This window comes from Propithecus coquereli, unplaced genomic scaffold, assembly GCF_000956105.1.
Source record: "Propithecus coquereli isolate 6110/MARCELLA unplaced genomic scaffold, Pcoq_1.0 Scaffold18, whole genome shotgun sequence".
Taxonomy (NCBI): Eukaryota; Metazoa; Chordata; class Mammalia; order Primates; family Indriidae; genus Propithecus; species Propithecus coquereli.
In genome coordinates, this window is record NW_012142745.1 from 11,983,503 (window position 1) to 12,005,402 (window position 21,900).

The window sequence follows — 21,900 nt, forward strand, 5'->3', positions numbered from 1 at the left end:
CCTGTTGGAGATACAGAACAACAAGTCTTCTCTTTGCCCATGAATATGCCTCCTCTGTGGCCAAGTTTACAGCAAGGGAAGAATGGTCACCTGGTTTTCCTGAGCCCTTAAGGCCAAGGCAGTCCTGTAGGAAGCGCAGGGGATTGTCCAGCCAACAGAACAGCCACTCATCACCTGCTAAGTCTATTCTTAAACATCTCAGCCAGGCTCTTAAAGGGTTACACATCCTTTAACATTAATCCACTTTTATTCTTCAGAATTGCTCCTTTTTACATCTAATGTAAATTAGAGTGAAGAGATCAAACTCATCAATGGGTACTTTTAAGGAGGAAGTATTAACTTGTTCCATTTAGTAGCTATATGAATATATAAAAATTACAAAACATTACATGAGAAGATACCTATGTGAGAAAACTGGAATACATTAGTCATAAAATTACTTTCCAGGACTCTTTGAAATTTGTTCTTATATTTTTTCATTCATTATTTTTTAAGGATTCTCAAGAATCTTGTAGAAACCTGGTGCCTGTACAAAGAGTGGTGTACAATGTTCTCAGTGAGCTGGAGAAGAACTTTAACCTAGAAGTTCTGAAGATATTGTTCAGCGATGTCCACATGAAGGAATATCCTGATTTAATTCCCATTTATAAAAGCTTCATAAATGGTAATTAGGTTTATTACCTACGATTTGAGGTCCAGGGCCAATGTTTTAAACAAGCATATATTGATCTTCTACCATGTGCCACAAACTGTGCTGAGCAGTGGGGATACAGTAGTTAACAAAACAGGCATGTCATGAGCCTTCTTGAAGCTATGGTGTAATAGCTATGGTACAACCACCTACAGGTCTCCTTAACCAGACATTTAGACTCAGAAGACAACAGAACCACGTTGGCACCAGGTTTACTTAGAAGAACATAGAATAAGCAACACAGAATCCCAACAGGGCAACATTGGTTGCTTCTCTTCAGCTGGAGCCTTTGCAGTGGTCTACACAGCAGTCCACCAAGTTTACTACAACCTGCCTTGAGTGACAGCTCAGCTGTGGTTGCAGGATCCACCTTGGCCTAGCCCCACATTCCCGTGGGAGTCAATATCTCTTATAACACCTCCATAGTCATAGCTTTCAGGGACCCCACAATAGGTAAGCTGAGTTACAAGAGTTACCACATAGAAGGAAGGCCAAAGTTACGCCTTCCCATCAGGTATTTGTACTTCATGTTTCATCCCTCCCAGTCTGCCAGTCATGGGTCTTTTCGAAGCCCAGTGTTTGCCTGGTAACAGAACAAAAAGGCCATAATTTCCAGAGTAACGAACAAGGAAGTAAACCCTGGGTCAAATTTGCCTTTGGCAAAGGAGAAATGGGTATTTCTACCCTTTATCCACAAGGAGTGAAACAAACATTAACCAAATAATCACAAAACTGATTGCTCTTCCAGGGATTATTTTTGGTGCTATACAAAACTAACAGTTTAATTTTAGACTTTTTCCTGAGAAGGCATGATTTTACTCTTTTATGGGGACACAGTAAAGAAGACACCCTCCATTTTTTTTTTTTTTTTTTTACTTCCCTAGATAACTTTTTATTCCAATGTAGTTTGGTCTCAACCAAGTTCTCCAAATAAGAGCTAGAGACATCACAAGAAAAGTGGACACATGCCCTGAGCAGGGTGGATGCAATGGGAACAGGAATAAAAAGTGTGAAAACATACCTGCAAAACAGAACAAATTGGATTTGGCCAAATCTAGGAGTGCAAAGCAGTGTAGGAGCTGATTCAGGAGAGATAAGTTAAAGAAAGATTTTGAACCATCTGGCATTTAAAGCTGAGGAATTTGAAGCTTATTTAAGAGGCAACAAAGAGATACTACAGGTCTATAAACACAAAAAAAAATTTAAGAAGGTATATATGGCTTGTTGATTTGTGTCAACAGTAACCTTATCTAATTAAGAATAAAATAATTTTAGCTAGGCGCGGTGGCTCACGCCTGTAATCCTAGCATTTGGGGAAGCTGAGGTGGGAGGATTGACTGAGCTCAGGAGTTCCAGACCAACCTGAACAAAAATGAGACCCTGTTTCTACTAAAAATAGAAAATTTAGCCCAGTCTCGTGGCACAGGCCTGTAGTCCCACTACTGGAGAGACTGTGGCAGGAGGATCGCTTCAGGCCAGGAGTTTGAGGTTGCAGTGAGCTATGATGATGCCACTGCACTCTACCCAGGACAACAGAATGAGACTCTGTCTCAAAAAAACAGTAAATAAAATAAGATAAAATAAAATAATTTCGATAGCAAGTCATTCAAACCAGAACAGGAAATTAAAGGAAGTCGAATACCTGTGCGCAAATTTCAAATCAATATTGTATTTGTAACCAGGATGTCCCCAGGTTGTAGGTGCCAAGGTAATGGTGTTACCTTTACTGGTCACATCTCAGGGACTCTGATCCTCTCCATGGACTACAGGGAGCCTGCAAGGTCTCCGAGTGGCTCCCGGTGCTTGGGTGATGAGATGGAGGCTCACTGCTGCCCAGGGCACTGCCCACTGCCTCACCCAGTGCTGTGCCCCATTGCCTTCTGGGAATGCTGCCTCCTCCTGGACCCTGAAGTCCATGCGAGCTGCCCCTGTGTCCTCTGTTATGTTTTTTGGGAATCATTCCTCCTCCTTGACCCAATTAAGCCAAAACCTTCCTCTTTTCTAGCCCCATTACTAAAGCTGTTGGGGTTTTCGCTTTTATAATCAGCTCTCTCTAGGACCAAAGACCTTCTCCCCAAGAAATTCCCATTTCTTCCTTAGTTTGAACAGTTCACAAAACACACTTCACTTCTATTACTTATTTTGACATGTGCTTTTCCTGCCATCTGAAATTGTTTTTAGGTGAGTAACATGGCTCACAATGTTTTTAATTCTCCTTTAGTCTTAAATCTTGAGAATCTCTTTTCTGTGTGGGAAACAAAGTCTTCCTTGATGGGGTCTTCTCTTTGCTGTCCCGGGGATAACCAGAGAACGTTAAGTCATGTGGGACCCACTGAGCTCTCAGTGACACAAGGGCTGGAAATTCCTAAATGTATAATTTAGAGATGTTGTCGCTGGTCTCTGCTGGAGATAACTAATTTCCTTCTCTCTCCTGCTGACTCTGTCTCTGGCTCTTCAGTGCTCCCAGACAAATCGTATTTACAAGAAAGTGATGAAGAAGGGAGAGAGGAGGGGCCCAGCAGCCAACTAAGGCTTGAACAAGGTAATAACGACAGGACAGACTTTCTCAGCTGCTAAGAAGAAAAGGGGCCCGAGGTGCTGAGTGGAGATTGCGAATCGGGGAAGAATGAGGAAGGACCATGGGGACGGCAGGGAGGGGAGTCTGTCTGAGCTCCCACCCAGGTGTGGGTCCTGGAGGGGCAGCCATCACAAGACACTTCTGGCCCAATAACCAGGATGAAGGGACAGGAGCGAGTGTGTCAGTAGCCAGATTGCAAGACTAACTGCCTGGGAGTGATGGTGATGTAGCCAGGTCCCTCAGGAGAAGATCCCTGTGAAGCTGTGAAGGGCTAAGAACTGTGGCCCATGGTCAATACTAAAGAGAAGACTCTGAGTGAAAGACAAACAGATGTCTTAGTTGTCTGAGCCCTCACACTCACAGCACTTCTGACAGCACCTGTGCGGGGTTTTCCCCATGCCAACCAGTTCTCCAGTTCTGTGCAGATGCCAAGTGTCCTCTGATTTAATTCAGTTTTACCAGAGTTAGCACAGACTGTGCATGTTAAGGGTCAGGCCCTCACTTCAGTCACCAGTCACAGGTCTCAGGTTGTGACCTGTGCTCCTTACCAACTGGCTGTAAATCAGAGGTTCCCATGACCTCCTCTTTGGTTTTGATACTTGGCTAGCACAGCTCACAGAACTCAGGGAAACATTTACACGTTTGCCAAATTACTATAAAAAATACAACTCAAGAACAGCCAAATTAAAGAGACGCGTAGGGCAACGTATGGGGAAGGGGCACACAGCTTCCGCACCCTCTCTGGGCGCACCACCCTCCCAGCACTCCCGTTTGTTTGCCAGCCCAGAAGCGCTCTGAACCCAGTCATCTAGGGCTGTTACAGAAATTCCATTATATAGGCACAATTGATAAAATAATGGGCTGTAGGTGATTAAGTCAACCTCCTGCCCTACTCTCCTTCCTGGAGGCCAGGGGATGGGCTGAAAGTCCCAAACCTCTAGTCATGTGTTTAGTTTGCCCACGAAACAGCCCCCCCCATCCTTAGGGGGGGCTGTTTGAAAAATCACCTCATTAACATAACCTCAGGCTTATTATGCATCACAAAAGATGCTCTTTTCACCATTAATACTTAGGATATTACAAGGGCTTTGGGAACTCTGGCCAGGAGCAGGGGAAGTCCAAAATATATATTTCTTCTGACATCACAATATTACACTTGGTGGTGGAAGAAGAAAGGACTGATTTAAATGTGGGGGATGCTGTTCAAGAGCAGGAATATTCACAGAGAAAGGAAGTGACAGAGAGAGACACAGAGGAAGTGGTTCAGATGTGAAGAGGACATGAGTACTTTGAGAGAGAGAGAGAGACAGAGGAGAAGGAGGGGAAACCAAAGGCTGAAGAGAAGAGCTGTGTTGTTAATAGTAACAGCTTACTCTGAATGAACATCTGCTCTGTGGCAGTTGCGGGTTTAGTGCTCATGGCTGCCATTGGAGATTAGTGTTACTTACGAGCCCATCTTGCAGATAGGGAAACTGAAATCTAGGGAGACCACGTGTGGATTTTGCCTAGGGTCAGATGAGCAAAGATGAACCCAGGTGTTCTGAACCCAGAGCCTGTGTCTTAACCCTGTGCTGCCACCCAGGTAATCTAACAGAAAAGGCAGAAACATGGAACAAAAATGGGTTCATATATGCAGACATAAAAATACAGAGAAAAAAATAGCAAGAGCTGCAGGAGGTAGAAGCGCATCAGACACTGAATCCCCATGGAAAGGCCGACAGGAAAGAGTGAACAGATGGGGGGTGGGCAGGGTATGAAAGGGGGTGGGGCCGAGGCAACCAGGACTTGGCAGGAACTGATGGAGGGGCAGCTCTGGGACAAAGGCAGGGTCACTCTGGCCAGAGATGTCAAGACAAGCTGTGGCCGGTTACCAGAGTACGAGGCGGCCTGGCCGAGGCCTCTCAGCCAGGGGTGTGGCTGACCTGGTGGATCTGCCAGTTCCCAATGGGAACTGCACTGAGACTTAGAGGGGTCTTTAACTCCTACACCATAAAGACTAAAAAGGGACTAGGGGAGAATGACGAAACCCATGGTTCAATTTCTGAAACAAACTTCTCATTTCTTCCCCCCAGGAACTGGTGAAAACTCTTCTCAAAGCCTGCCTGGACCACACTCAGATTCCTCCTTTTTCACTGGTCTGTTCCTGTTGACTGTTCTGTCCTTTGTTGCCTCATCCCATTCTGGAATGTGCTGTGGGGCTGCCTCTTGTGTAACTGATTGCCCAGAATTTTCAGTCTTTGCATCTGTAATGTTTTCAAGTTCAGGATTTAAATAACAGGTCTTTATCCTCTGGGTTGCCTGGGAGGGTTTCTTCTTCTCGTACCCCTTGGACATACCTGCTGCCAGTTCCTGCTGGCTCTGGTCCTGGATGTTTTACTCATGTGCCTGCTTTACAGTTTTCTGCCTGTGTCTGCTTGACTGTGGCTACGGCCTTAGTGCTTTGACCTCCATCCAGAGGTGGCCCGGGCTGTGGTGGTTGGAGGGGACAGGGAGTGATGAGCAGCAGGGGCAAATAAAATATTTATGAATCAAAATGCCATTTAGGTACAATCCCACCTGAAAGCGGACTCTTGGAGCACCTCTGTGAAACAGAACAGGCAAACACAAGGAGAAATGATATGATCAGAGGCAAAAGTGGTACACTAGGATGCCAACGAGCAAATCAACAACGTGTCCAAAAGCCTGAGCCAGCAGGTAAGACTAACTGACTGGGTTTGCATGAGTGTGGAGGGGCTGGGGGGCCCTGGCTGAGGGCAGGGAGTGGACTAACGCACGATGCAGGGAGACAGTTATTTAACAAAGGGGGAATCACACAGACACGGAGAGGGCAGGAAAGGAGCCTGATATCCTGATGAACAGACCTGGAGGAGGAAAGTTAGGAAGGAAAACTGGGAGACAAGGGGGAGAGTTGCAGAGCCTCACCAGGGAAGAGAATCAGAAACAAAAGGTGAAAGAAGTTGTTAGAGAGAGGCTGGCCATGGACTCAGTGAAGCACAGACACCTTCACAGGGTGGAGGCAGCAATAGATGCAGACAGGGCTGTTAAGTAGAAACTTGAGAAGGAAAGAGAGGCAGGGTGAGGTATAGCAGAATGAAAATAGGACAGAGCAAGGCTGTATTGTGTCTCAGCTGTGCTCTCTATTGTCTTCAGAGTCCTGCGGACCAGTAGGGACTAATGGAAATTGCAAGAAAGGAGACATCCAGCCCATTGTCCTGTGATGAACAAAATAATTGTTACTTACCTATAATTTTTTTTCACACGCTCTGTCTTTTGGTTATTTGTGTATTTTTTACCATTTTAACTATTTCTTTAAATTGACAAATTAAAGACTGTATATATTTATTATGTACAATGTTGTTCTGAAATATATATAGGTTGTGACAAGGCTAAATTTAGCTAATTTACTTATACATTACCTTACATACTTACCATTTTTTGTGGTGAGAACACTTAAAGTCTATTTTCTTTCTTAGTAATTTTCAAGAATACCATACGTTATTAACTGTTGCCACCATGTTATACAATAGATCTCTTGAACTTATTCTTTCTAATTGAAACTTTGTATATTTTGACCAACATCTCCCCAATCTCCTTCTCTCCCCAACCCCCACCTCGTCACCACCACATACTCTCAACTTCTATGAGTTCAACTTTTCTGCACTCTGTGTATATGTGAGATATGCTATATTCGTCTCTCTGTGTTTGGCTTATTTCACTTAACACAGTGTCCTCCAGGTTCATTCATGTTGTTGCAAATCACAGGATTTTCATCATTTTTGAGGCCGAGTAGTATTCCATTGTGTATATATGTATGACATTTCTTTATCCATTCATCCATTGATGCCATTGATAGATACTTAAATTGATTTCAAATCTTGGCTATTGCGAATAATGCTGCAGTGAACACGGGAGTGCAGACATCTCAGTGTGCAGACAGTCCCTGACTTAAGATGGTTTGACTTAAGATTTTTCAAGTTTATGATGGGTTTATCAACGTATTAAATGCGTTTTTGACTTACAGTACTTTTGATTTACAATGGGCTTATGGAGATGTAGCAAAGTCATAGGTCTAGAAGCATCTGTACTGATTTCATATCCTTTGGATATATACCAAATATGGGGATTGCTGGATCATACGGTAGTTCTATTTTTAATTTTTTGAGGAAACTCAATACTGTTTTCCATAATGGTTGAACTAATTTACATTCCCACTAACAATGTGCCAGGGTTCCCTCTTCTCCATATACTTGAATTGTTTATTATCTGTAGTCTTTGATAACAGCCTTTCCAACAAGTATAAGGTGATATCTCTTTGTGGTTTTAATTTGCATTTTCTTGACGATTAGAGATACTGAGCATTTTGATACTGTTGACCATTTTTATGTGTTCCTTTGAGAAATGTCTACTCAGATCCTTTGCCCATTTTTAAATTGGTTTGTTTTTTTCTATTGAATCATTTGAATTCCTTATATATTTTGGATATCAACCCCTTATCAGATATATGGTTTGCCAATATTTTCTCCTATTCTGTAGGCTGCCCCTTTATTCTAGTGATGGTTTCCTTGCTATACAGAGGCTTTTTAAAGTGATGTAGCTCCACTTGTTTATTTTTGCTCTTGTCGATTGTGTTTTTGGTGTTATATCTGAAAAATCATTGTTCAGACCAATGTCATGGAGCTTCCCTCTATGTTTTCTTCTAGTAATTTACAATTTCAGGTCTTATGTTTAAATGCTTAATCAATTTTGAGTTGCTTTTTTAGTATGGTGTGAGATAAGGATCTCATTTCATTCTCCTGCATGTGGATATCCAGTTGTCCTGATACTATTTATTAAAGAGACTTTCCTTTCTCTATTGTGTGTGCTTGGCACCTTTGTTAAAAATCAATTGACCATAAATGCTGAATACAAACTGTCTATTTTGTTCCTCTTGTCTATGTCTCTATTTTTATGCCAGTATGATCCTGTTTGAATTACTATAGCTTTGTAGCATATTTTGAAGTCAGGTAGTGTGATACTTTCAGCTTTGTTCTTTTTGTTTAAAATTGCTTTGGCTATTCAGGGTTTTTTGTGCTTCCACATAAATTTTAGATTTGTTTTTTCTATTTCTGTGAAAAAAAACATTGAAATTTTCATACGGATTGCACTGAATCCGTAGAGCACTTTGAGTAGTATGGACATTTTAAAAATATTAATTCTTCCAATCCATGAACATGGGATATCTTTCTATTCCTTTGTTTCTTCTTCAATTTCTTTCATCAATGCCTAGAGTTTTTAGGGTATGCATATTTCACCTCCTTGGTTAAATTCATTCTTAAATATTTTTTATAGTTATCATAAATTGGTTTACTCTGATTTCTTTTTCAGATACTTTATTGTTAGTGTATAAAAATGCAACTGATTTTTGCACATGGATTTTGATTTGATTTTTTACTGAATTTTTTTCTAGTTCTAGCAATTTTTTGGTGATATTTTCATGGTTTTCTACATATAAGATCATGTCATCTGTGAAGAGGTACAATATAACCTCCTCTTTTCCAATTTGGGTGCCTTTTATTTCTTTTTATTGCCTAATTGCTCTGGCTAGGATTTGCAGTACTATATTGAGTGGAAGTGGTGAAGAGTGAGCCTCCTAATCTTATTCCCAATGTTAGAGGGAAAACTTTCAACTTTTCACCATTGAGTAGGATGTTAGTTACAGGCTTGTCATATATGACCCTTATTGTGTTGTTGTACATTTATTCCATGGTTAATTTTTGAGAGTTTTTATCATGTTGAGAATTTTTATTGTGAAAGAAGGTTGAATCTTGTCAAATGCTTTTTCTGCATCTATTGAGATAATTATATGGTTTTTGTCCTTCATTCTATTAATGCAGTGTGTGATTTCTTTATAGACTCATGTATGTCGAACCATCATTGCATCCCAGGGACAAATCCCACTTCATCATAGTGAATATCTTTTTAATGTGTTATTGAATTTGATGTACGAGTACTTTTTGAAGGATTTTTAATGTATGTTTATGAGGGATATTGGCCTGTAATTTTCTTTTCTTGTCATGTTCTTGTCCGGGTTTAGTATCCTGGTAATGCTGGCCTCATAGAATGAGTTTGGAAGTATCTCCTCATCTACATTTTTTAGAAGAGTTTGAGAAGAATTGGTATTAGTTCTTTAAATGTTTGGTGGGATTCAGCAGTGAAACCATCTGGTCCTGGGCTTTTGTTTGATGGGGGGTATTTGATTGTGGATTAAATCTCCTTACTTGTTATTGGTCTGTTCAGATTTTTCTGTTTCTTTGTGATTCAGTCTTTGTAGGCTTTATGTGTCTGGGAATTTATTGATTTCTTCTAGGTTATCCAATTTTTTGGTGTGTAATTTTTCATAGTATTCTCTTATGATCCTTTGTATTTCTGTGGTATGAGTTGTATCATCTCCTCTTCCATTTTGACTTTATTCATTTCGGTCTTCTCTCTTTTTTTCTTAGTCTAGCTAAAGGTTTATTAATTTTGTCTGTCTTTTCGAAAATCCAATTCTTTCTTTTCTTGATCTTTTTATTGTTTTTCTAGCCTCTATCTCATTTACCTCTGATCCAATATTATTTCCCTCTTTCTCTTAATTTTGAGCTTAATTTTTCATCTTTTTCTAGTTTCATGAGGGGTAACCTTAGGTTATTTGAGATCTTTCCTCCTTCTTTATGTAGCTGTTTATTGCTATAAACTTCCCCTCTTAGAACTGCTCTTGCTGAATCCCATAAGTTTTGATATATTGTATTTCCATTTTCATTTACCTCAAGATATTTTTAAGTTTCCCTTTTAATATATTCATTGACCCATTGGTTGTTCAGGAGCATGTTATTTAATTTCCATGTGTCTGTGAATTTTCCAAATTCTTCCTGTTATTGATTCTAGTTTCCTGTCATTGTGGTCACAAACAATGCTTGATATAATTTCAACCTTCTTGACTTTTTTAAGACTTGTCTTGTGGCCTAACATATGATTTATCCTGGAGATTGTTCCATATATAATTAAGAAGAATGTGTATTCTTCTGCTTTTGGATAGAATGGTCTGTGTATGCCTATTAGGTCCATTTGGTCTAAAGTGTAATTTAAGTGCAATGTTTCCTTATTCATTTTCTGTCTGGATGATATATTCATTCTGAAAGTAAGGGGTTGAAGTTCCCTACTGTAATTGTATTGCAGTCTATCTTTCTTTCAGATATATTAATATTTGCTTTATTTATTTAGTTGCTTGTGTGTTGGGCACATTTACATTTATAATTATTATATCATCTTGATGAATTGACCCTTTCATCATTATATAATGATATTTTTTGTCTTCATTTATAGTATTTGATTTGAAGTTTATTTTATTTTACGTGATATAAGTACAGCTATTCCTTCTTTGTTTGGTTTCCATTTGCATGGGATACCTTTTTTCGTGTTTTAATTTTCAGTCTATTAGTGTCCTTAAAGGTGAAGTGAGTCTTTTGTAGGCCCCACATATTTGAGTAATTTTTTTATTTACTCAGCCATTCTATGTCTGTTGATTGGAGAATTTAATCCATTTAAATTTGAGGTAATTACTGGTAGGTAAGTAATTATTACTGCCATTTTGTTAATTATTTTTTGGTTGTTTTGTAGATCCTTTATTCCTTTCTTCCTCTTTTGTTGTTTTCTTTTGTTATTAGGTGATTTTTCTCAGTGTTAAAATTTGATTTCATTTTATCTTTTGTATATTTACTACAGGTTTGTTTGTTGTTGCCATAAAGCTTACAAAAAGCTTCTTATACTTATAACAGGCTATTTTAAGCTGATAACAACTTAACTTTCATCACATACAAAATTTCTGCACTTCACCCCTCACTTAAAATTTTTGATGTTGCAATTTACATCTTTTTATATTATGTATCCTTTAACGAATTGTTGTAGCTATTATTATTTTCAATTTTTATGTTTTAACCTTCATACTCGAGATATAAGTGATTTATGCACCACCATTACTATTACAGTACTCTATATTTTGATGGTGTGCTTATTTTACCAGTGAGTTTTATATTTTCTTATGTTTTTATATTATTAATTAGCAATCTTTTCTTTCAGCTCGAAGAACTCCTTTTAGCATTTTTTTAGAAGGTCTGGTGGTAATGAATTACCTCAGGTTTTGTTTGTCAGGAAAGTCTATCTCTCCTTCATTTCTGAAGGACATCTTTGCCAAATATAGTATTCTTGGCTGGCAGTTTTTTTTTTCCTTTAGCACTTTGAATATACCATCTCACTCTCCTTTTGTCTGTAAAATTTCTGCTAAGAAATACAAAACTAGCCTTTTTGGATCTCCCTTAACTGTTATTTGCTTCTTTTCTCTTGCTGCTTTCAGGATCCTCTTTTTGTCCTTGATTCTTGACACTTTGATTATAGTATATCTTAGTGAAGTTTTGTTTGGATTGAATCTGATTGATGACCTTTGACCTTCCTGTACCTGGAAATTTATGTCTTTCCCCAGATGTGGAACATTTTCTACTATTATTTCTTTAAATAAGCTTTCTACTTCTTTGTCTTCCTCTTCTCATTTATGAATTCCTATGACTCAAATATTTGCCCTTTTGATGTGTCTCTCAAATCTTGTAATCTTTCTTATTCCTTTTCATTCTTTTTTCTTCTCTGACTGTATATTTTCAAATAACCTGTCTTTGAGTTCATTGATTCTTTCTTTTGCATGATTAGTTTTTCTGTTGATGCTCTCTGTTGCATTTTTCTTATCATTCATGCTATTTTTCAGCTCCAGAATATGTTTTATTTTTTAAAAATAATTTCAATACCTGTTACATTTTTCATTTGGCTCATTTATTGTCTTCCTGATTTCAGTGAACCGTTTCTGTGTGTTTTCTTGAGGTTTGCTGAGATTCCTTAAAACAATTCTCTTTTTTAAATTTTTTAAATCAGGATATTATGGGGGCACAAACATTTTGGTTACATGTAATGCATTTGCCTTGCCCAAGCCAGGGCTACAAGTGTGTCATTCCCCCATACCGTGCAATTCTTTTGAATTCTTCATGAGATGGTTTGTTATTTCCATTGCTTCAGGGTGAACTGCCAAGAGATTATTGTGTTCTTTTGGTGGTGTTATATCTCTTTGGTTTTTCATGTTTCTTATTGACTTACATTTATGTCTGTAAATTTGAGGAAGCAGGGATTTATTCCAGTCTTTGCAGACTGGCTTTGTCTGGGAAAGACTTTTGCCCCATCCAAAGATTTTGGGAAGGCCATTTGGCATGATCCAAGGGCAGGCTTCCTACAGGAGTCCTCAGGCAGGCTAGCCTGGTGACTAAGATAACTGATGGGCAGGCTTGTGCTGGGCCTTAAACCAGAGTCTGCAGGGCTCTGCAATACTGGTGTAAGCTCTTTTGTCACTGTAGTGGGCCTGAAGTCTAGTGCTGCCAGGACCAGTCTTCTACTGGGATAGGCCTGGGCCTAGTGCCACTGGATCTGTTCTGGCACCGGGTCCAGTAAGGCACCTGGGGCCACTGAGACCATACTGGTGCTGGGGCAGGCTGGAGACTGAATTTTCAGGGTTGTCCTGGAGCTTGGTTCTGTAGGATTCAGCCTGGAGCCGGGGTGCGCTTGGGGGTTTAAAGTGCAAGTACTGACCTGGAGTCTGGTGTCATGGGGGCCTGGTGTTTGGGTCCAGGATACAGTCTAGTGCTCACTTCCTTCTCCTTTCCCCAGGTGTATGATATCTCTCTCAAAACTGCTGCCTGGGAATAGGGGAGACTTGGCAAAGATAATGTAAAACTGTTCTCCCTGTCCTCTTCAATGTATTGTTTCTTGTTTCTCTGCTACACCCAGGTGCTGTAATCTCTCACCTCAGCTCTTATGAAGGTATTTTCATTAGTTTCATGCATGGATAGTTGTTCACATTGACGTTTCTACAGGGGGACAAGTGCTTGAGAGTCCTATTCTGCCACCATGCTCTAATTTTCTAATTATATCTTTGTTTTCCTATGAGAGCAAAAACTTTCTTTTGTTTTCCCATACAAACTGCCTACTCCCACCCAAGACACACAGCCTTTGTGTGCAACCTCAGGCTGCTTTTAGCAGGTGTGAGATGTAAGGGAGAAAGAGACCTACTTTCTTTATTGGAGGGGTGTCCCTGGGTAGGGAATGGGAGAAGAGAGAGTACAAAAAAAGATTAACTGAGGAAGACTAAATAACAAAGTACAGTTGACCCTTGAACTATGTGCAGCTAGGGGTACCTATCCCCTGTATAGTCAATAATTTTCACATAACTTTTAACTACCCCAAAACTGACTACTCATAGCAACTATTGACTGGAAGCCTTACTGATAATATAAACAGTCAACTGACACATATTTTGTATATAATATGTATTATGTACTGTACTCTTATAATAAAGTAAGCTTTTTAAAAGAAAATCTTACTAAGAAAATCACAAGGAAGAAAAAATACATTCATTAAGTAGAAGTAGATCATCATGAAGGTCTTCATTCTCATGATCTTCATGTTGAGTAGGCTTAGGAGGAGGGGTAAGAGGAGGGGTTGGTCTTGCTTCTCAGGGGTGGCAGAGGTGGAAGAAAATCTGCATATAACTGGATCTGTGCAGCTCAAACCTCTGTTGTGCAGTTCAAAGCCATGTTGTTCAAAGGTCAACTGTACAACAGTGAGAAAGATTTTAGAGAAATTGACATGGAATCCAAACATTTCCATGTTGTGGGGTTCGTGAATAGAAATAAGTCACAAGTTACTTTTCAGAAGTTATAAGGAAACCATGAAAATTATTCATGATGCAAGCCCCAGTGAGGGGCTTTCAGGAGGAACTGCAAACCAAGGGATTCTGATGTGGTAGACGATGGCTCTGAGGGAGAACTCTGGCAATGACTCGAATGTTTGAGATGAGGAAAATAAAGACAGGCAGAAAGTGATATAGAAAGGACATGCAGAGGTCACATTAATAATTAAGAAACAAAGGCAGACTAGCAGCAGGTAGGACACGTAACATGGGTCTACTGAAACACAAGGTAGGGAACAGCAGGGCTGGCACTAGGTGAGGCAGGAAGGCCCCCAGGGCACAGCGTGGAAGAACAATCTCACTCTCAGCACCGAGGCTAAGTGCTTCCTCAAATTTTAAGGCACCCCAAGGTGCCACCTTTGCCTCACCCTAGTTCTGACCCTGAGAGACAGTGATAAAAAAAAATTATAGAGAAAAAGAATGTGAATAGAGAAATATACAGAGGGGAATAAATACCAAGAAATAAGAACAAATGGGGGAGGCTCAAAGAGAACTATGTAGAGAATGAGTTAAAGGAAAATGAATGAGAAATTGGTGGAGAGCAGGCCACGCAGAGAGGGAGAGAGGAGACACATCAAGACAGTGTCTGAATTGAGGGGACAGTCACCGGAAAGGAGGCACAGGCTTGTCCCTGTTACCGTTGGGAAGAGTGAAGTGCGTCCTTATCAAAATGGCCCCTGTGACCCCTTGGATTGCAATAGGCCTCCTCTCGGGCATCTCATCCTCTCCTCCGCTCAGTCTCCATCTGCTGATCCCTAAACACACATCTCCAGCTTAGACCTGTCCTCTAGGCCCATGTCTCCAAGTGCCTGAAGACCGTTATTCAAAGATCAGAAGGACGTTTCTTATGGAGGCTGTATCAGTTACCTATGGCTGTGTCATGTCACAAACCATCCCAAAACTTGATGGCTTAAACAATCATCATTTTATTTGCCATGTCTGTTAGTTCCAACTTTAACTATCTCCAACCTGTCCCTTTCTGTGCATCCCCAGCATGATCACCCCAGTCCAAATCCCCATCACTCTCACTGAAACCAGGGAACCCGTCACCCGTCTGGCCTCATCTTTCAGTCTTGCTCCCCTCAAGTCCGTTCTCTGCACTTCAGCTGGAAGGACCTTTCAAAAAGGGAACCAGTTCACATGGCTTTCCTGTTTAAACCAGTTCGTATGGCTTTCCTGTTTAAACCAGTTCATGTGGCTTTCCTGTTTAAACCAGTTCATGTGGCTTTCCTGTTTAAACCCTATGCCTTGTTGTGGCCCTTGGCGTCAGGTCAACGCTGCCTGCAGAGCATATTGAAGGTGCCTGCCGTGTACCACGCATTCTCCATCACTTGCCTCTCACCCCCTCGTGCCCCGTTCCCACTGCACCAGACTTCCGTTAGTTACTTGAACTTGCCGAGTTTTCTCTCTTACATCTTTGCCTTTACAAATGCTTTTGGAAACAGTTTGGTATAATCTTCCAAAGTAAAAAATACATATACCCTAGAACTCAACAATTAAACTCCTCAGCAGAAATAAACAGAAATGAAAACACATAGAAAAGCATGTTCATGGCAGCATCATGCATAAAAACCAAACACTTGAAACAGAACAAATGGATAAATACTTCATGGCTTATTTCTGTAATATAATACCATGCAGCAGTGAAAATAATCACATTAAATGAATATAGATGACTTTCACAAGCATACTGAATAAAATATATATAAATTTGGAGAGATTTGGCTTCTTTTGGGGAGATATATATATAAACATATATATATATAGAGAGAGAGAGAGAGAGAGATGTAGGAAGAGAAAGAGAAAGAGAAAAAAAAAGGAGAGAGAGAAAAAGAGAGAGAGAGAGAGAGAGAGAGAGAGAAAAGGCAGCATGATTCCACTTATATAAATTACATAACAGCCAAAATTCATCTAGGTATTTGAAACCAAGATGGTGGTTGATTTTGAGGAAGACTATAGGGACAGTTACTGGGATGTGTCACTAGGAGGCTTCTGAGGTGTTGGGGTAATCTTATTCCTGGACCAAAGTGATATGCTTACTTTGTGATCATTCAAAACCCACTTTTATCTCTGTATGTTATTCTGCAATTATAACGTTTATTTTATTATTGTATTTATTTATTTAGAGACAGGGTCTTTCTCTACACATAGGCTGAAGTGCAGTAGCACAATCATGGCTCACCGCAGCCCTAAATTCCTGGGCTCAAGTGATTCTCGCACTTCAGCCTCCTGAGTAGTTGGGACTATAGGTGTGAGCCACCACACCTGGCTAATTCTTATTTTTTTGTAGAGATGGGGTCTCACTATGTTTCCTAGACTGGTTTCAAACTCCTGGCCTCAAGCAATTTCATAATTTTTATTTTTAAAAAAGACAAAAATGTTAGCACTCAAAAGATGAGAGGAAGAGTTAAAGGGAAAAGTTATGAAACAAACAGAGTCAAGAGAGGCACGAAGGAAGCGCCAGAGTTTAGCAACAGGAAAAAAAGAAGGGTGGGGTGTTTTTGTGTGAAGCTTTCTCCCCAGCAGTGAAATTGTGGGAGAGGGAGTTATCAATGGCAGTGAAGGGCCCACTGGGGAGTCAAATGAAAATGCTTTGCTCCTTACAATTTGGTCCAGGGGTAGAGCTACGCAACCAAGGAATCCAAGTTAATTCCTGTTTTGTGCGTCTGGTGGATATAAAGAAGGAACAGCCACTTTTTAACTCAGAAGATGAGCAGCGAGCCCAAGCAAGAACTAACCATAACCAGGCATCTGACATAATAGGTAAGGCTGACTGTATGAATTTGCAGCTGGGAATCACAGGTTACCAGGTCAGGGGCTCAGGCACTTCATCAGGGCCCATCGAGGCCATCGGGGCAGTCCAGGTAGCCTGGGATGGAGGCGGGAAGGGGAGGGGGCCAGCACCTCAAGCAGTGAGCCCTCAGCTTAACAAAAGAAAGTCCTGAGGAATTGGGACAATTCCAAAAGACAGAAATGGAGGTAATAAGTATTGATGTCAGAGAGGCGTTTATAAAGGAAGAGGGGAAAGTACAGGGGAAGAGTTAAAGAAAAGGAAAAAATCAGGGAGCCAAGATATTCACAAGAGGAGTTGGAGAAAGAAACGCATCAAGACAAGGAGAGATATAAAGAGACACCACTGCCAGGAACAGGCAGAAGCAGGGGAGATGAGCAGAACCAAGAGAAAATTAAGAAATAAAATGAGAGTGAAAGAAAAGTAGAATGAGGGTCGGGGTGAGAACAGTGCCAGTGGATGGGCCAAGCTGCCCTGTGTGTGTAAATTTTATCAGCTTTTGGTTTAAGACCAGTAACAACCTACAGCTCACACTCATTGAAGGAGGAGACTAGGGCCTTAAGTTAACTTAGCTTCCCAGGTCTTCCTAGTGCTTTTTTTTTGGCGGGGGTGGGGCTGGGTCTCCCTGTATTACCCAGGCTGGAGTGCAGTGGCATGATCATGGCTCACTGTCACCTCAAACTCCTGGGCTCAGAGGATTCTCTCACCTCAGACTCCAGAGTAGCTGGGACTACAGGTGTGCAGCACCACACATGGCTAATTTTCTTATTTTTTGTAGAGACAGGGTCTCCCTGTGTTGCCCAGGCTGCTCTTGAGGGCCACTGTGCCTGGTGGCCCCTAGTGCTCTTATTATGGGATTTCCCGCTGTGTGGACTCCTTGGCCACACCCAAGGCTATTAATGGATTTTGCTCTCTTGCACAGTTATCAGCAGTGAGGACTCTGAACAATCCAATGATGGAGAGAAGCCCCCGGGAGCCCCCATCTCAGCCCTGGAAAGTGAGCCTGATCAAGAAGGTGAGGAGAGCAAGGCTTGGGCTGCGGAAATCTGAACTATGAGTTACTATTTCCTGATGCACTTTATTCTGAGCCCTTTCTGTACAATGGATCCAGTTATCCTGGAATCTCATTCTCTGCACTTACTTAACTTGACCCATTTGGGAAATGCAAGAAAATAAGAAACTACTTTAAATTTATTTTTGAGGATTAGGTTTATTAATCAATGAATTCTATTAATCAATATGTATACCCACACATTGATTATATATTAGAAATAGGCTAGCAAAGTGATGAGTTTGTTTTTAAAACAAACTAGTTACTATGCATATAAAGTGTTAGATTTATACCATGATTTCTATATAAAACATAAAAATTCCTTTATTGGAATATAATATTGTCATCTGATCACAAACTGTGAATAGTGTCAAAAGAATTCATCCAACTATCTAGTGTTAGCAGAAAGAAAAACTTGAGATAAAGTATTCTGAAACCTGAAGTATTTTTTTTTTTTTTTTGTGAGACAGAGTCTAACTCTTTTGCCTGGGCTAGAGTGCTGTGGCATCAGCCTAGCTCACAGCAACCTCAAACTCCTGGGCTCAAGCAATCCACCTGCCTCAGCCTCCCGAGTAGCTGGGACTACAGGCATGCGCCACCATGCCTGGCTAACTTTTCCTATATATTTTTAGTTGTCTAGGCAATTTCTTTCTATTTTTAGTAGAGACGGGGTCTCGCTCTTGCTCAGGCTGGTCTCGAACTCCTAAGCTCAAACAATCCACTTGCCTCGGCCTCCCAGAGAGCTAGGATTACAGGCGTGAGCCACCGCGTCCAGCCCGAAGTATTGTTTTTGACAGAGTTCTTTAGCAAGTCATGGCATATTTAGTGATTTTTCAAAAGACATTTGAAAATAGTATTTTTTTCTTTACAATAACCTCAAAGGGTAACCAGGATAGACAGTGTTGTCCTTGCTGCCTAGATAAGAAAACACAATCACATAAATGTTTCAAGGTCATCTACAAAGACTCATGGAAATTAAAGGAAAGACAAGACTAGCATCCAGGATTCTGATTTTTCCCTTTGTAAGATGAGAGATAGAAACAATTATCAAAATATTATATGATCTCTCTCCTATTTGCAGCATGAGTTGTCATATCATTTATAACTAGTTAGTGTACAACTTGGTGATTTGTTTTCCCTTTTTACTTTCTAGATCCTGAGAATATTAGAAACACAGCACTTTAGGGAAAACACACTAGGAAAAGACCTAAGAGCAAATACAAATGTTGCCTCATCTTGATGTTATGAAAGAACAATGTGTTAAATACATTCATTCTAATTGCTCACTGTATCTTTCAAAGTAAAATGTAAATTTGTTTCATTTTTTAGACAGTGCACACTCTAACTTTTATCCTAGTGTAAGAGAACTGCTCTAAAAAATAGTCCTCAAATGTGTCTATGGCTCAAACACAAAAGAAGGTGATTTCTCAGCCTTGTACCCAGTTCAAGGAGTTCCCTGGATAGATGGGAGTAGCGGAGGCTCAACACCTTCAACACAAGATCTTCAAGGTCTCCTTGCATGGGAAACAGAGGCAGAGGTGAAGGGAATGTGAAATAACAGGAGAAGGGGTGAGAAGTAACAGAGCAGTGCAGGAAAGCAAAGGTCAGCAGAGCAAATTCACTTGCCCCTTGCCAGTGAATTATCTCTGCCTGTGGGGACGGGAATGGAGCATCACTCACCTACAAGGCAGGTAACTTAGAAGGGAAGACCAGCTTGAACTGGGTGCAGGCCAGGACCTGAATGGAATTTCAAGGGTTTCCAAGGTTTTTAATGGGGGAATTTCCTCGGTCACACACTGAGATCCCTAAGGAATCCTATTCTTTTGTGCAGTGATCAATGTTTGCAACTCTTCAAAATCAAGCGAGACAGAGGAGACCCAAGAAGCCACTTGCTCACGACCCCAGACTGCACCAGGTAAGAATATTAGAATTGCAATTCCTGGACTATAGAATATCTAGAGTCCAAATCCAGAGCTCTGTTTACCTGATGAATTTTACTCTGAACATTCTCCATACACCTTGATTCTGTAACTTCTAGGAAAACATTTTCTGCATTTAACCTCACTGGCTCTATTAGGAAATGGAACGGGTCATGAAGGCATTACAAAGTGTTCTTTAATTGGATGGGTCCAATCGAATCATATGCTGAAAATGTAGCACAAATATGTTAGTAAAATGACAGTCATTTTACTACACGCTATCATATTTATTAATGCTACCGAGTTGGAATAATGTACTTAACCTCTACCACCAGCCTTTATATTTGATAGAACACTGTCAGCACAGCATTCCTCTGTGTGTTGATAATATTATTAGTCACAAACTTAGAAAGTCTTCAAAGAATAATTTGTGCTGCTATTTAATTATTGATGAGAAAAAAACGACTTCAGATTAACTATACCCAAACCCAGATTATAGTTAGATAGTTGGCTTATGTTGTGATTTTTTTTTTTTTTTTTTTTGAGACAGAGTCTCACTGTGTTGCCCGGGCTAGAGTGCTATGGCGTCATCCTAGCTCACAGCAACCTCAAACTCCTGGGCTCAAGCGATCCTCCTGCCTCAGCCTCCTAAGTGGCTGGGACTACAGGCATGCGCCACCATGCCCAGCTAATTTTTTCTATATATTTTTAGTTGTCCAATGAATTTCTTTCTATTTTTAGTGGAGACGGGGTCTCGCTCTTGCTCAGGCTGGTTTCGAACTCCTGAGCTCAAACAATCCGCCCGCCTCGGCCTCCCAGAGAGCTAGGATTACAAGCGTGAGTCACCGCGTCCGGCCTGTGGTTTTTCATAAAAGAAAGATAATGTGGTCTAAGAAGACAGAGAGCCAAGACAAAGCAGAGATGCCCACTGGGGGTGAAATTTTCTCAGCCCTGGGCTCAAGTGACAGTGAGGGTAAAATACTAACCTTCAGGCCACACGAATTCAAAAGGCAGGTCCTGGGGGCCTGAGAGCAGGGACTTTATTGCCCCATAATCAGAGCTTCCCAAGTTTTTCCTAGTTTCTTTTTTCTAGAATATTCTTCTGTCTTGGTACCCTTGTCACACACTGAGACCTCAGGGACATTTGCTCTTTTCTGCCTTAATAGGACATGACTATGACTTTTCAGAATCCAGTGAGGATGAGTCACCCCCGAAAGTCTGGAGTTCAGCACTGAGAAATGAGCGTGGTGAGAAGGGTAAGGACCACCTGGCTCTCCAGGACAGCGGGAGTCTGACTTCACAGCTCCTGCTTCCTGGTGCATTTTCCTCTGCACGTACACTGGGAGCCCATTCTCTGCATCTGCCTCATCTGGCCATTTTAAAAAATGGGAAGAAAGAAGGCATTATAAATTCAGGCTCAACAAGATGGCTGCAGTTGAGTGGCAGTGCCCTTATACTACTGACCACCAGACCAACTAACCCCTAAGTATTGGACTTATGTAGTGCTGTCTGCTTCCGCCCATCCCCTATTTTGTAGAGAAGAGAGAGTGGGTGTCTGCTGTTGCTTGATTTTGTCACAAACCTGTTCAAAACTCAAAAGACCTGGGTCATATTCTCTAATTATTGACAGAAAGAAATCCTTCTGGTTATTACTGTCAAATTCAATTCGTAACTATTAACGGATGACCCCCAACTTGACATTGGCCAAGTAATGATATTTGAAAATATCTCCTCGGATAAGATCTCTTTTTATCTTGACAACAACCTAGAAGGTAGGCAAGATAATGATTGTTTCCACCATTTCACAAATGGGGAAACTCCAGCACACAAACACTTAAGGATTTTTTGTTGTTGTTGTTTGTGCATCCTATATGGAAAGTTACAGGAAGAGGCAGGAGTAATATAGCCTGAACGCCTACCAAAATCCATAATCTTTTAATCTAAACCTTTTAAGCCAGATATATTTCAGAATTCAAAAATGCTTTTATTATTTTACAAAGACAATGTGATTTATATTCTCTATATTACAAAACACCTCAATAGAGTCTGGGGAAGGATCCCATTCTCAAATA

The 21,900-nt window shown here is 40.7% G+C and overlaps 1 protein-coding gene across 2 annotated transcripts in view; it reads left to right on the plus strand.

Moving 5' to 3' along the window:
• LOC105808829 (nuclear body protein SP140-like protein) overlaps positions 1–21,900 on the plus strand; it is an 85,309-nt gene that overhangs the window by 29,421 nt on the left and 33,988 nt on the right. For both annotated transcript variants that reach the window (XM_012642587.1, XM_012642588.1), the window contains exons 3-10: positions 496–664; positions 3,150–3,233; positions 5,342–5,404; positions 5,814–5,963; positions 16,684–16,830; positions 17,781–17,873; positions 19,741–19,824; positions 20,995–21,084. In XM_012642587.1, the coding sequence (XP_012498041.1) occupies positions 496–664; positions 3,150–3,233; positions 5,342–5,404; positions 5,814–5,963; positions 16,684–16,830; positions 17,781–17,873; positions 19,741–19,824; positions 20,995–21,084 (880 nt within the window). The remainder of the gene's footprint in view (positions 1–495; positions 665–3,149; positions 3,234–5,341; positions 5,405–5,813; positions 5,964–16,683; positions 16,831–17,780; positions 17,874–19,740; positions 19,825–20,994; positions 21,085–21,900) is intronic.